This window comes from Geotrypetes seraphini, chromosome 5, assembly GCF_902459505.1.
Source record: "Geotrypetes seraphini chromosome 5, aGeoSer1.1, whole genome shotgun sequence".
Lineage (NCBI taxonomy): Eukaryota > Metazoa > Chordata > Amphibia > Gymnophiona > Dermophiidae > Geotrypetes > Geotrypetes seraphini.
Window position 1 is genome coordinate 48,589,944 of NC_047088.1, and position 12,732 is coordinate 48,602,675.

The window sequence follows — 12,732 nt, forward strand, 5'->3', positions numbered from 1 at the left end:
ACAAGAAATGCATTTTGAGGTAACAAATTTGTTGAATAGATAGGTAGAAGGATTGGTAGAAGGCTTTTAATAGCCAGATTTTTTCCTTACACGATCAAAGCTACCTCACCTCACCCGTACTCATTGATTCCTCTCCATTAGGAACCCCATTTTCTCTGTATACTACTATATCTTCCTCACAATCGTACCCAGCTTTCTGCTGATGCCCAATGTTTTTCAATGTAATATGAAAATTAAGTTAATACTTTTCAACAACCTATGTACATCATTCTCCTAACCATTTGGCACCTCTAACCATTCTCCTAACCATTTGGCACTCTGTAATTTGCTGATTGTACAGCTTGTCTTCACTGTGAACCGCCTAGAAGTCGCAAGATTATGGTGGTATAGAAAAATAAAGTTATTTTTATTATTATTATTTCACTTAGCCAAGCATTCATTTTACCAGCTTGGAATGAGAATGTTCTATCTAAAAATCTCTTATTAAGGAAACATTTCAGTGAAGGAAAAGCGAACCAGTGAGTTCTGTGAAAATGTCTAGAAGTGTGGTGAGCCAAGTCAAAGTTGGAACAAAGATAATATGGGGCCAAACCGGTCAGAGTTTTAAAGCAGATCATGTTAAATGGCACGATGTGCAACTTCACAGCTAGGGGCTCAGCTAGCAGAAGGAAACCTCATCTTGTTGCTACATATCACATAGACTCTTGAGATTTTCTTTTTTTTTTTTTTCAAAATCTTTATTCATTTTAACATATATATCAAGTGTACATTAAAATATAAACACAACATATTACATTATCACTTGATAATTCCATAACAATATATACCTAAAAGATTTATATCCCACCCCTATCTCATATCTATAGATGAATAATATAATTCCTATATATTCAATTAAATTATGCACATATATATTAAATTATCATAACCCCCATCCCCCCATTCTGTCAATTATCATATAAGGAAAAAGAATAATAAATTAACATTAATCATTATGATAATTTATTATTGGCCTCCACACATCTTTAAATCTATTAAAATGACCATTTTGTATTGCAAGTAAACGTTCCATTTTGTACAGATGACACACTGAGTTTTCCTTCAGTTCCGACACTTCCAGACAAACTAAAATAATTTGAGCATCTTACCAAAAAGGGATCCACATGATACATTCCCATCCTAATGTTTTGCCACTCCCCATTTACCGTCCTATTTTTATTAATTGTACTTCGATGTATTTTAAACAACCTTTCCCTCCCCTACTTTCCTTCTGTTTCATGTACGTTAATCTGAATTCGTCTAGGATTTTTAATATCTGATAAAATATTGCTTTTATTTATTTATTTTAATTGGGGTTTTTTTTTGTAGTCTTTTTATATTGTACACCATTTAGACACTTGTTTTGATAGACGGTACATTAAAAATAAAGTAAACTTGAAACATTTTAAGAACATGTCCCCACTCTCCCAACCTCTTTCAATTTTTCCTTTTCTGTTTATTGAATGGGACATTCGTAGATTCTAATTAGTGTTTCCTCTTGAAGTGGATTTTATGCAGGTATATTAGTAGACTTGATTTTCTTCGTGAAATTATGCTTAATAGCATTTCTTTGCATAATTGTTGTAATACATTTGAAATGTTTAGCTCACACTGGTTCCCTTTCCATTCCACACTATGCAGTTAATGTGAGAATTAACTTGCCATGTGTCAAACCACAGCATTAATAGCTAATGCAGCCAAGTGCTATCAGCGCACATTAATTTCCATGTTAACTTTAATATACTTTAGTAAAAGGACCCTTAAATGCATGCAAAGAGTGTGAGCTAATGTGAGCTCCTCAAAACATTGGGCTATATTTTCTAAAAAGCAATATTGTGTCACCACATGCTAACAATAATTAACATGCATTATGTAGGTCTAATTTTATGCAATGGCACCTATTTACCAATAAAGCATACTAATGGCATTAACCTGTGTTAATACATTAGCACATTTTGGTACATCCAACACATTGTCTGCTGTCACTTCTGACGCATCAGAGGAAAGGCTCTGCCAGGGCTGGCTGCGAGCAGCCTGTTTTCAGGCTACCTCCTGCTGAGTGGCTGCACTTGGGTAAGGAAGGGAGAGAAGGAGGGAGGGAGTTTGTGGATCGGGACCACCACCTGCTTCTGCCACTTTGGGGCTTGAGGGAGGAGGGCTTTGCGGCTTAGGATCACTGCCACGCTGGTACTTCGGGGTGGGGGATTGAGAGTGTATTAGACAAGGTTTCTAACACACTCTCAATTAACCAGAAAAAAAACCACATGGGTGCCAGATAACTGAGATTCTACTGTATTTCTATTAGTTAATTTGCCTTGACCTCTCTGAGAAAAGCAGAATATAAATGATAGTTAAACTTTTTTTTTTTTGCATAGAGTGCTTTATGCAGTTTATGTGATTACCGTTATGTAGTGTTAATAAGATTATATTGTGTGTATATGAAGAATGAATGGAAGAAATAGCATTACAATTAGTACTATTATTATGGTGGCAGGGTCAGGGCGGAGCTTGGTGGGGTGTGAGGTGGAGCTTAGAAGCAGAGCTTTTGGGCCCCCCAAACAAAAATGGTGCTCCGCAGCCTATGCCTGCATGCATTATCTATATGTACAGTAGGATTTTGGTGCGTTTTGGAGGGCTCACATGTTCCACCACAAGTGTACTAGTTAGAGTGGGATATGGGCCAGAATCCCCTTCTCTATAGTCCACTACAATGGCCACTAGGCTACTCCAGGGACCTGTTTGCTTTTCTAAGAGAACTGGCCACAACATCTGAAGCTGTATAAACAGGCTGATATGTAATGTTTCTTTCACATTTTTGAGGGGTGGGAGGGGGTCATGCCTTAATCTCTCCAGTGGCCAGTTTGGGCACCTTTTTAGTACTTATTCATTACTGAAATAGGTCTAGCTTCAAATAGCCAATTTTTCCCCTGGACATTTTGTACAATGTTCCATTATTGCAGAAAAATGTCCAATTCATAAGCCCACCCTAGACCTGCTCAAACCATTGCATCCAATACATCCCTTTGAGATTTAGAGACACATTGCAGACAAACAGTACAGAAAACCATCTACAAAAAGGGTTTAAAAAAATAGCAATTAGGACGAATTAAAGAAATATGTTCATCTGCCACTTTAGATGTATTTAGGTTCTGAAAATGAGCCCCATAGTCACTTCTGATATGAGCTGGACTGTCTATGCAATAATTCCCTTGAGCCACTGACTCTCTGCTTTATACAGTAAAGCAGCACTTGGAAAGAATCTATTCTGAATATAAACTTGCTTGTTTCTTGGCATATATTCCTTCCTCTGCTATTTATAGCTTTTACCCTTTCCTTTGTCCAGAATTATTTTATTTCATGCATCATTTAACATTTGCTCAAAGTACGAATTGTATGCCAATTTGGAAAAATGAAGGGATTGCCTTAACAACTCTCCAAGCGGTCATTCTAAAGGCGTTTATATTGTGCTCATGCTTTGTATGTACCAGAATGGTGCTAGCACAGCTTTAAAGAAAAGCACAGCAGAAGCCTGATGCACAGAAATATATTGGTGGGAAGCACATTTAAAACCAGCACATCCTTCTGTAAGAAAAATAAGTGGAAATCAAAAGGAATATAGGTTTGTTCAACATTAACATATATAAGCAAAACTAAAGGTTTGCTGTCACTATTTACTAGTGATCCAGCAGTTCACTATGGGTCTGATAGTTCATGGTGTTCAGTGGTTTTAAGCCGCTGATAGCTGTGGACTGAATTAAGCCCAGCTATCCAATGCCGGGCCATGTCTGGGCTCTGGCATTGAATATCCAGGTAAGTGCAGTCTCCCAGATATTAACTGGGCACCACACAGTATTCAGTCTGGTGCCTTGTTGTTGTCCTAACTTTATGCACTTATCCCCTCCTTTACAAAGCCGCACTAGCGTTTTTGCGCCGGCTGCCGCGGTGACAGCTCCGATGCTCATAGAATTCCTAAGAGCGTCTGAGCTGTTACCGCCACGACCAGTGCTAAAAACGCTAGCGCAGCTTTGTAAAGGAGGGAGTTACTTAATTGGTGAGTGCATTGAATATCACTAACTAGATAAGTGGTGGCTCCACCCAAACTATTTATTTATTTATATCCTACTTACAACTTAAGTGGGTAACAAAAAAAATTAGGGCTGCGCATTTAACATTAACGATTAATGCATTAACCCCTCCCCCCCTCTTTTTACAAAAGCATAGCATGGTTTTTAGTGCCAGCCACGGCGGTAACAGCTCTGCCGCTCATAGAATTCCTATGAGTGTCGGAGCTGTTAGCACTATGGCCGGCATTAAAAACCATTCTATGCTTTTGTAAAAAAAAAAAAAAAAAGGGGGGGGGGGTTTAAATATTTAGCATGTTAACAATTTTAAAGCACATTAACATTGGCCCCCCTTTACCTCCGCCCTGACATTGGCCGCCACCCTACACTGTATTCCTTCCCTCTCTCTCTGTAACCTTTCATAACCTGCCGACAGTGCTAGTGATTAAAACAAAACACTGCTCACAGACTAGCTATCTCCAGGCTCTCATGGTCACTTTAGTCCCTGCTACACTGGAACAGCTATGTAAATTCCTGTCCGGTGACCAGGATTTGATGTCAGAAGGGAGCTGAGGCCAGCGTGAGCAGCAGGTGGAAGATGCTGAACATGCCAGCAAACATTTCAAGAGGTATGTGCAGGGGGGGTGTGGGCGCTCAAGTGGTGCAGAAGAGTGGGGAGTGCCCAAGTTGGCACCACTGCCCTCGGTGCAAACGTCCCTCACTATGTTGCTGCTCCCGGTCACGCTGCCAGGATTTTGCTGGATCACACAACCACCCTTAGGCTACAGACTGGCAACCTGCTGAACTGGAGCCACCTGTCCAAGAAGTGTCCAGCCACCCCCAATAAGGAGATGAGGGAATCACACAAAGGAACATTTACCAGATATTCTCTCCCCCAGTTCTCCTTTGGCTGTGAGTGCAAGAGCCATCTGCCAGGTGGCATGTGCTCTCCTAGGCTAGATCCAGCTGGCTCAGATATGGGAGAGTGTGGTGCAATGGTTAAAGCTACAGCCTCAGCACCCTCAAGTTGTGGGTTCAAACCCACACTGATCCTTGTGACCCTGGGCAAGTCACTTAATCCCCCTATTACCAAAGGGACATTAGATAAGATTGTGAGCCCACCAGGACAGGGAAAAATGCTTCAGTACCTGAATAAATTTATGCAAACTGATCTGAGCTCCCCTGGGAGAATGGAATAGAAAATTGAAATAGTGTAAACTTCTACTTGGCACTGATTACTTTTGCTGTCAGCTCAGCCATCCATGATCTGGTTTGGTAGTAGGACAAGGTGGTACTGGAGCTGCCCCTGCATAAGTGATGCTAGATTATTGTGCATCTCCTTCATTTTGGCACCAGGACTTATCCCTGTTGACATTTGGTGTACATCCCTGTGCCCTGTTGATGGCAGTTGAGCACTCAAATCTAAGTAATCTATATAATATCACTCTTAATTCTAGGAATTTCCCTCCCTTGCTCCTTTTTGAGTGACACGCTATGAAATTTAGGCACAGATGTTATAAAATAGTGACTAGGGCTGCCGAGTTTAAACATGGCCGGACCAGCATTTTGATGAAGAACGCTCTGGACGTCCCAAAACAGCAACAGACAATGAAAATGGTTGATGAAGTTCACTAAATCATGATGGAAGATTGCCGATTGACCCTAAATGAGATAGCAGAGGCTGCTGACATTTCAGCAGAATGTGTACACACAGAATGTGTACTCCCCGTTTTTTGAATCTCCAAGAAAGTTGTTTAGCTTCTTTCTGGCTCTGGCAATTGCATAGTGTTTGATTGGTCTCCTGTATTGATTGTGGATAAGCCTTTGAAGGGTCCTTTTCCTAAGGCACGCTAGCTGCGTATGCTAATATTAGCACGTGCTAAACGCTAACGCGTCCATTATAGTCTATGGGCGTTTTAGCGTTTAGCCTGCGCTAAAACGGCTAGTGCGCCTCAGTAAAAAGACCCCTGAGGTTTTTTGACATTTAAACTTATCCATCCTCTAGTAAATGTTAGGGTAATTGAAATCACCCATTATTATACAGTTGCCCAATTCTCCAGCGGTTTCTGATTTCTGAAAACATTTCTTCCATCTGCCTGCTGATTTTGCCCCATGGGACGGTAGTATAACCCTACCTTTATATTCCTTTCCTTCACACATGGAATTTGATACAACATTTGTTCTCAAAAGGTGGTAAAGCATCATCCTCCTCATCATATAGATTCAGTTTAGTTAGCCTTACTTTCCCAAACTGGCTCTCTAAGATGCAGCAAGACGGATTACAGAGTAAACCAAAACATAAAACCACACACACATACATATTTCTATGCACACCCAAATACAACCTAGAAAGCAGGCTCATGCTATTGATGATTTTCTAAGGCAAGCATTAATTGCAGCTCCTCCTGGAATTCCTCTCCTCGACCGCCCCCCCCCCTCGCCCCTGCGCCGGACTGACTGCGCATGCTCGGCCTGCGGTGGGTTCCCCCCCTTTATCTCCTTATTATTGTCGAGCTCGTTCTCTCTGAAAAATATGGCGGCGAGTCAGGGAGGAGGAGCAGCTGCCACGGCCACAGCTGCCGTCGCGGTAACGGCGACGGCCACGCCGGCACTGTTCCACGCCAGCCCTTCGTACGCCAACGGAGCCCAGTGGGGGGCGGGCTCTGTCCAGCACCCCCACCACACCGTCCGCAGCCTGGACCGGGCCCTGGAGGAGGGGGTGAACACCGGCATCCTGAACCTGAGCGGCCGCAAGCTGAGAGACTTCCCCGGCAGCGGATACGAGCTGACCGATACCACGCAAGCAGGTGAAGGGGGTGGGGGGTCCGTCCGCGAGCGGCTCTTACGCTCTCGCGTGCACGTTTTCGCCGGGCCGCGAGCGCCTCTTCTCTGCCCTCCCCCCTCCTCCCCGCAGGTGACAGGTTGCAACCGGGGGTCGGTCCTGCTCCCGCTGCCAGACTGTGGCAATTGCTCTATTGTGCGCGGCCCCGTGCCCCCAGCTTCCTCTTAACCTCTCATCTTCCTTCTTTCCTCTTATGTTTAAGATGAGGACCAGGAGGGTTCCTTTTGTTTTGTGGTTGCACCGCATTGAGCATTTACACTTGGAATCACCGAGGTCTTCAAAGACGGTGCACTATTAATGGACTTTTCATTAGCAAATCGGTGCAATGCATTGTATTTTTACGTTGGTACGGCCTTTTTTTTTTTTGTTTGTGATTGCTCGGACTGTATGACTTTTTCTATGGTAAGGGGCGCTCACGGTGGTAGTAATTGGTTTTGAATGAGAATCTCTTTCATTGACTTGCTTTCATTCATCTGTGGATATCCTGCTTCTCCCCGTGGTTTGTCGGCTACTCTTTCTTGCTGTTCTTTGTTGGAGGCTGCATTTTGAAGTGGTGCGTGGGTGTGCTTTTGTAATGTATAGTTTGTTTGTTTAAACTTTAAATGATCAGTTTTACTGTAGTTTTAATGTAGAGACATGAAGGATCAGATTCAGTAAATGGTGCCAAAATGAGGTGTCATTAAGATCTGTGTCAAGCCCTATAAAGGTTGCTTAGAAAGGATTCCTGAACGTGACATTGGGTACCAGGACTTATCCCTGTTGACATTTGGTGTACATCCCTGTGCCCTGTTGATGGCAGTTGAGCACTCAAATCTAAGTAATCTATATAATATCACTCTTAATTCTAGGAATTTCCCTCCCTTGCTCCTTTTTGAGTGACATGCTATGAGATTTAGGCACAGATGTTATATAATAGTGACTAGGGCAGATGCACATACAAATCCACATTGGTGCCAATTAACCTTAATAATTGATACCACCTAATTGAATAGTTTGCACATGTATCTGGGATATGTATCCAAATTTGAGTGACTTATATAGAATCTGGAGGTTAATACTTAGATTGTGAACCCAGGAGGGACAGAAAAAAGTACTTGCATATTGAATATGTAAAACCACTTTTATTGTACCCACAGAAAGGCAGTGTCCATGATCCTTTAATGATCTTGGGTATAAGTTGCCTAATAAATAGGAAGAAGAGTATGTTGAGTTTGAAAGGTACAGGGTATTTTTAATACCTAATGGCCAATTTTCATGTAATGTTTTAATTGCTTTAATTTTAGAATAGCACTTTACCCTACATTTAAGGGCAGTTCTATAACTGTATGAATTTAGTTACATGAATAAGTATTCTGTCTTTATTCCATAGAGTGTAATTGCATTAGTGTGTAACTGCAGTGGGGTGTACATGGGGGCATGGAATATGTTTACTCCTTACATGAATAACTTATGCTAGCTTATACAAAGCCATGGTAAAGGTTTCTACCGCGGGCCAGCGAGGTAAATGCTCCAATGCTCATAGAGCTCCTAGGAGTAGAAACCTCTGTGAAAAAAAGAGTCCTTGTAAAATAAGCTAACATGCACATCATTAACTTGTCTTAACTGTTTGTGTCTAACTTTAGGCATGTCAGTGCTGACTTGTGCTGCAAAGATGCCTTTATATGAATTGGCATTCAATATTGGTGCATCTTCCTAGAGCCCCCCAAGTTATAAATCTGCCAACTCTGTTTTTATTGCTGCCAATATTACCCCCCCCTTTTTTATAAAACCGTGCAAGAAGTTTTTAGCACTGACTGGCGCACTGAATGCTCTGTGCTGCTCCAACGATCATAGAGTTCCTGTTAACGTTGGAGTAGCGCAGAGCATTCAGCACGCTGGCTAGCGCTAAAAATCTCTTGTGCGGTTTTATAAAAAGGGGGGATAATTTTTTTTTTATTTTTTATAAAGAATGTGGAGAAAAGTCTAATCATTTTAAGTATCGGCTATATAATTATGTTTTATGCATTTGAGACTGGACTTTTAGGTTTTGTAGCAAGACCTTGAGAACATTCAGAAGTCTGTAGAGTAAGGTATGTAGATGTTGCACTTCCATCTTAAAGAGTCTGGATAGTTGTCAACACACGTCTTTCTGGTCATTGCAATCCTAGCTCCAGTGTGTGTGTGTGGCAGGGGGCTGTGATATACACCATGTCAACCTCACTCTGCCCATTCTCAAACTAAGTAACAGAGTGGGCCTTGCTAGCCTTGAGTATCTCCCCTCAACCCAGGGGAGAGGATCTAATGTGGCTCCTTTCACCCAAATGGAGATATCCTTCTGAGGCTCATAGATACAATTATGCAAAAATATAACTAGGTAGGTTAAGATAAACCAGAAGCAATGATGCAAATTGATCTTCTACAGTCTCTAATTTTATTGATGAAAAGCTTCAAATACCTTATTTTTCACACTATAAGATGCACCTGACCATAAGACGCACTCTAGATTCAGAGGAGGAAAACAAGAAAAAACCCATTCTGAACCAAATTGTGTCAGCCAGATAGGATGCAGTATAGTTGGATCGGGGTCAGCCCAAGCAGTGACTTACTGCTGCTGGAAAAATAGAGAAGTCTGAAGGACAGGGGCAGGGTGGACCTAAGGGAGAATAAGGAGTACTGAACTCAGAGAAGTGGGGAATCTGAGACAGAGGTGCTGAACTCTTGGGGGGATGGGGGTGGCTGAAAGAACTGTTAGATAACAGGTGAGGGAAGTAGGAAGGAGGAGAAACCAGACTATGGGGAGATTTTTTTAATATAAAGCAGCGCCCTTGACAGAGAAGAACGCCAGCAGAAAGCAAAGGCTTCCTAGGCAAAGTGATCACTTTCCAGGCTGGAGACCAGCAGGGCCACACCCAATGCTCCTCACAGCCCAGAGTGTCCTCAACTGGTCGCTGTAGGAAGGCGGCAGCTACCGTTCTCAGGCTGCAGCAGGACCCAGGCTCGTGGCGCACTGACATCACTCCCCAGCCGTGTGCTTCTCCCAGCACCACAATGGAGCCTCAGCCCATGAGGGAGGTCAGCATGCTCTACTCTGCGCATGCCCCGCCCTGATATCACTCCCTGCCATGCGCTTCTTCCAGCACCACAATGAAGCCTCGGCCCACAAGGGATGTCAGTGTGCTGCTACTGCGCGCACATCCCGCTCTGACATCACTCCCCAGCCGTGCGCTTCTTCTGGCACCACAGCGGAGCCTCAGCCCACGAGGGAGTATACTACTACTGTGTGCAGGCTCCACCGAAAAGGTAGACTCGTTCTGGGGGGGGGGGGGGGTTAATTACTTTTGCTCCATAAGATGCACAGAAGTTTCCACCTACTTTTTTTGGGAAAAAAAAGTATGTCTTATGGAGCGAAAAATATGGTAGCTGTTTATCTGCTTTAAAGCACAGTTACTTACCGTAACAGGTGTTATCCAGGGACAGCAGGCAGATATTCTCTACATGTGGGTGATGTCACCGACGGAGCCCCCTAGCGGACGTTTTCGCAAGCAGGCTTGCTCGAAGACCTTCAGGCTTGTGATTGGCCTGCGCATGCGTGCATGCCCCTCCCGCCCTGCCTAGGGCATGCGTCTCCTCAGCATGTCCTTAGTTCAGATAGCAAGCAAAGAAGCCAACCACGGGGAAGTGGGTTGGTTGCAAGAATATCTGCCTGTTGTCCCTGGATAACACCTGTTACGGTAAGTAACTGTGCTTTATCCCAGGACAAGCAGGCAGCATATTCTCTATATGTGGGTGACCTCCAAGCTAACCAGAAAGGATGGAGGGAGAGCTGGCAATTCTGGAGAATAGATATTGCAAAATTGACTGGCCAAAGCAGCTGTCACGCCTGGAGAAAGCATCCAGACAGTAGTGAGAGGTGAACGTATGAACCGAGGACCAAGTGGCAGCCTTACAGATTTCCTCAATGGGAGTGGAGCGGAGGAAAGCAACAGACGCCGCCATCGCCCTGACCTTGTGGCCTGTGACTCGACCCGGTAGGGAGAGACCAGCCTGAGCATAACAGAAAGAAATACAAGCGGCCAACCAGTTAGAAATGGTCTGCTTCGAGACAGAGTAACCCAAGTGATTAGGGTCGAAAGAAAGGAACAGCTGGAGAGCAGAACGATGAGGAGCGGTGCGCTTTAAGTAGAATGTCGGCGCACGCTTACAATCGAAAGAATGTAGAGCCACTTCTCCAGGATGAGAATGAGGCTTCGGAAAAAACACAGGAAGAACAATAGATTGGTTAATGTGAAAATCAGAAACAGTCTTAGGCAAGAACCACCTTATCATGATGGAAGACAGTGAAAGGTGGATCTGCCACCAAGGCTTGAATATCACTGACCCGACCGGCAGAAGTGAGAGCAATAAGAAACACAACTGGTGCTGGGGGAATATCTTGCCTTGCTGGACTTGGACAGAGGCCTGTCTGCATATCTTCATTTTTACAGATCACAGGAAATTCATGAGGTTCCACGTTCTGGAACACTATTTCCAGTTCTTGGCTCTTCTGTTTGGACTGACCATAGTGCTATGCATCTTCACTAAGATGATGGTGATGCAGTACACCTCTGCCAGGAGATATACCGGTGCATCCATACCTGGACAATTGTCTGATATGAGTTCTGTCTGACTCCAAGGGAAGGGCAGTAGTGGAGTGCATGATCCAGCTACAGCAGAACCTGGACTGGGTCATAAATTTCTGAAAAAGCTACCTGGAGATGATGTAGTCCCTGGAGTATCAGAGTGTCCTTTTCAACATGAAGAGCAACAAAGTTTTTCTCCCTGCAGACTGCACTATTTACCCTTCTCCATTGAGAATATTGACTATTTAAACCAGTGGTCTCAAACTCGCAGCCCAGGGGCCACATGCGGCCCGCCAGGTACTATTTTGAGGCCCTCGGTATGTTTATCATAATCGCTAAAGTAAAATAAAACAGTTTCTTGATCATATGTCTCTTTAGCTCTGGCTGCCCTCTCCTGCCTCTCCAGCTGCCTGGTTGGAAAATACCGTGAATGACCACGACCGCGAACTGGTGACCACGAATTCGTGGGGGAACACTGTACCTCCTATCCCATGACTTTCTAATTTCCTCAGAAGTCTTTCATGAGGTTCTTTGTCAAATGCCTTTTGAAAATCCAAATACACAATATCATCTGGCTCACCTTTATCCACTTGTTCTTTCACCCCTTCAAAGAAATGTAGTAGATTGGTGAGGCAAGATTTCCTTTGACTCCATATTGGCTTTCTCTCATTAATCTATGCTTATGTATATGTTTTGTCATTTTGTTCTTTATAATAATTTCTACCATTTTGCCTGACACAGATGTCAGACTCGCCGGTCTAATTTCCCAGAACATCTCTGGAACCTTTTTTTAAAAATCGGCAGCACGTTGGCCACCCTCCAGTACTAAGCTGGATTTTAAAGAAAAATTCCTAACAATAGCTCTGTAAGTCTATTTTTCTTATGGCTGTCCTGGACATAGTCAATTTTTCTTGTACAGTCAAACCTCGGTTTACGAGTGCACCAGTTTGTGAGTGTTTTGCAAGACGAGCAAAACATTCGCAAAATCGGCACCTCGGAAACCGAGCTTGACTCGATTTACGAGCACCCCCCCCTGTAATCCGGCATCCCCCCCACTCGTGTCGCGCCCCACCCCCACCCTGGTGATCCTAAATCCCCCGCCAAGCACCTAAATAAAATCCCTTACCTCGATTTGGCACTGGCACCAGCACCACCGCACAGGACATGCCGGTGCTGGAAGACCCTCCCTCTG

The 12,732-nt window shown here is 43.6% G+C and overlaps 1 protein-coding gene across 5 annotated transcripts in view; it reads left to right on the forward strand.

The window, feature by feature from the left end:
- Nucleotides 1-6,632: 6,632 nt before the first annotated feature.
- LRCH2 (leucine rich repeats and calponin homology domain containing 2) overlaps nucleotides 6,633-12,732 on the forward strand; it is a 198,935-nt gene continuing 192,835 nt past the window's right edge. For all 5 annotated transcript variants that reach the window (XM_033944408.1, XM_033944409.1, XM_033944410.1 and 2 more), the window contains exon 1: nucleotides 6,633-6,907. In XM_033944408.1, coding sequence (XP_033800299.1) covers nucleotides 6,634-6,907 — 274 coding nt within the window. In that variant the 5' untranslated portion in view covers nucleotide 6,633. The remainder of the gene's footprint in view (nucleotides 6,908-12,732) is intronic.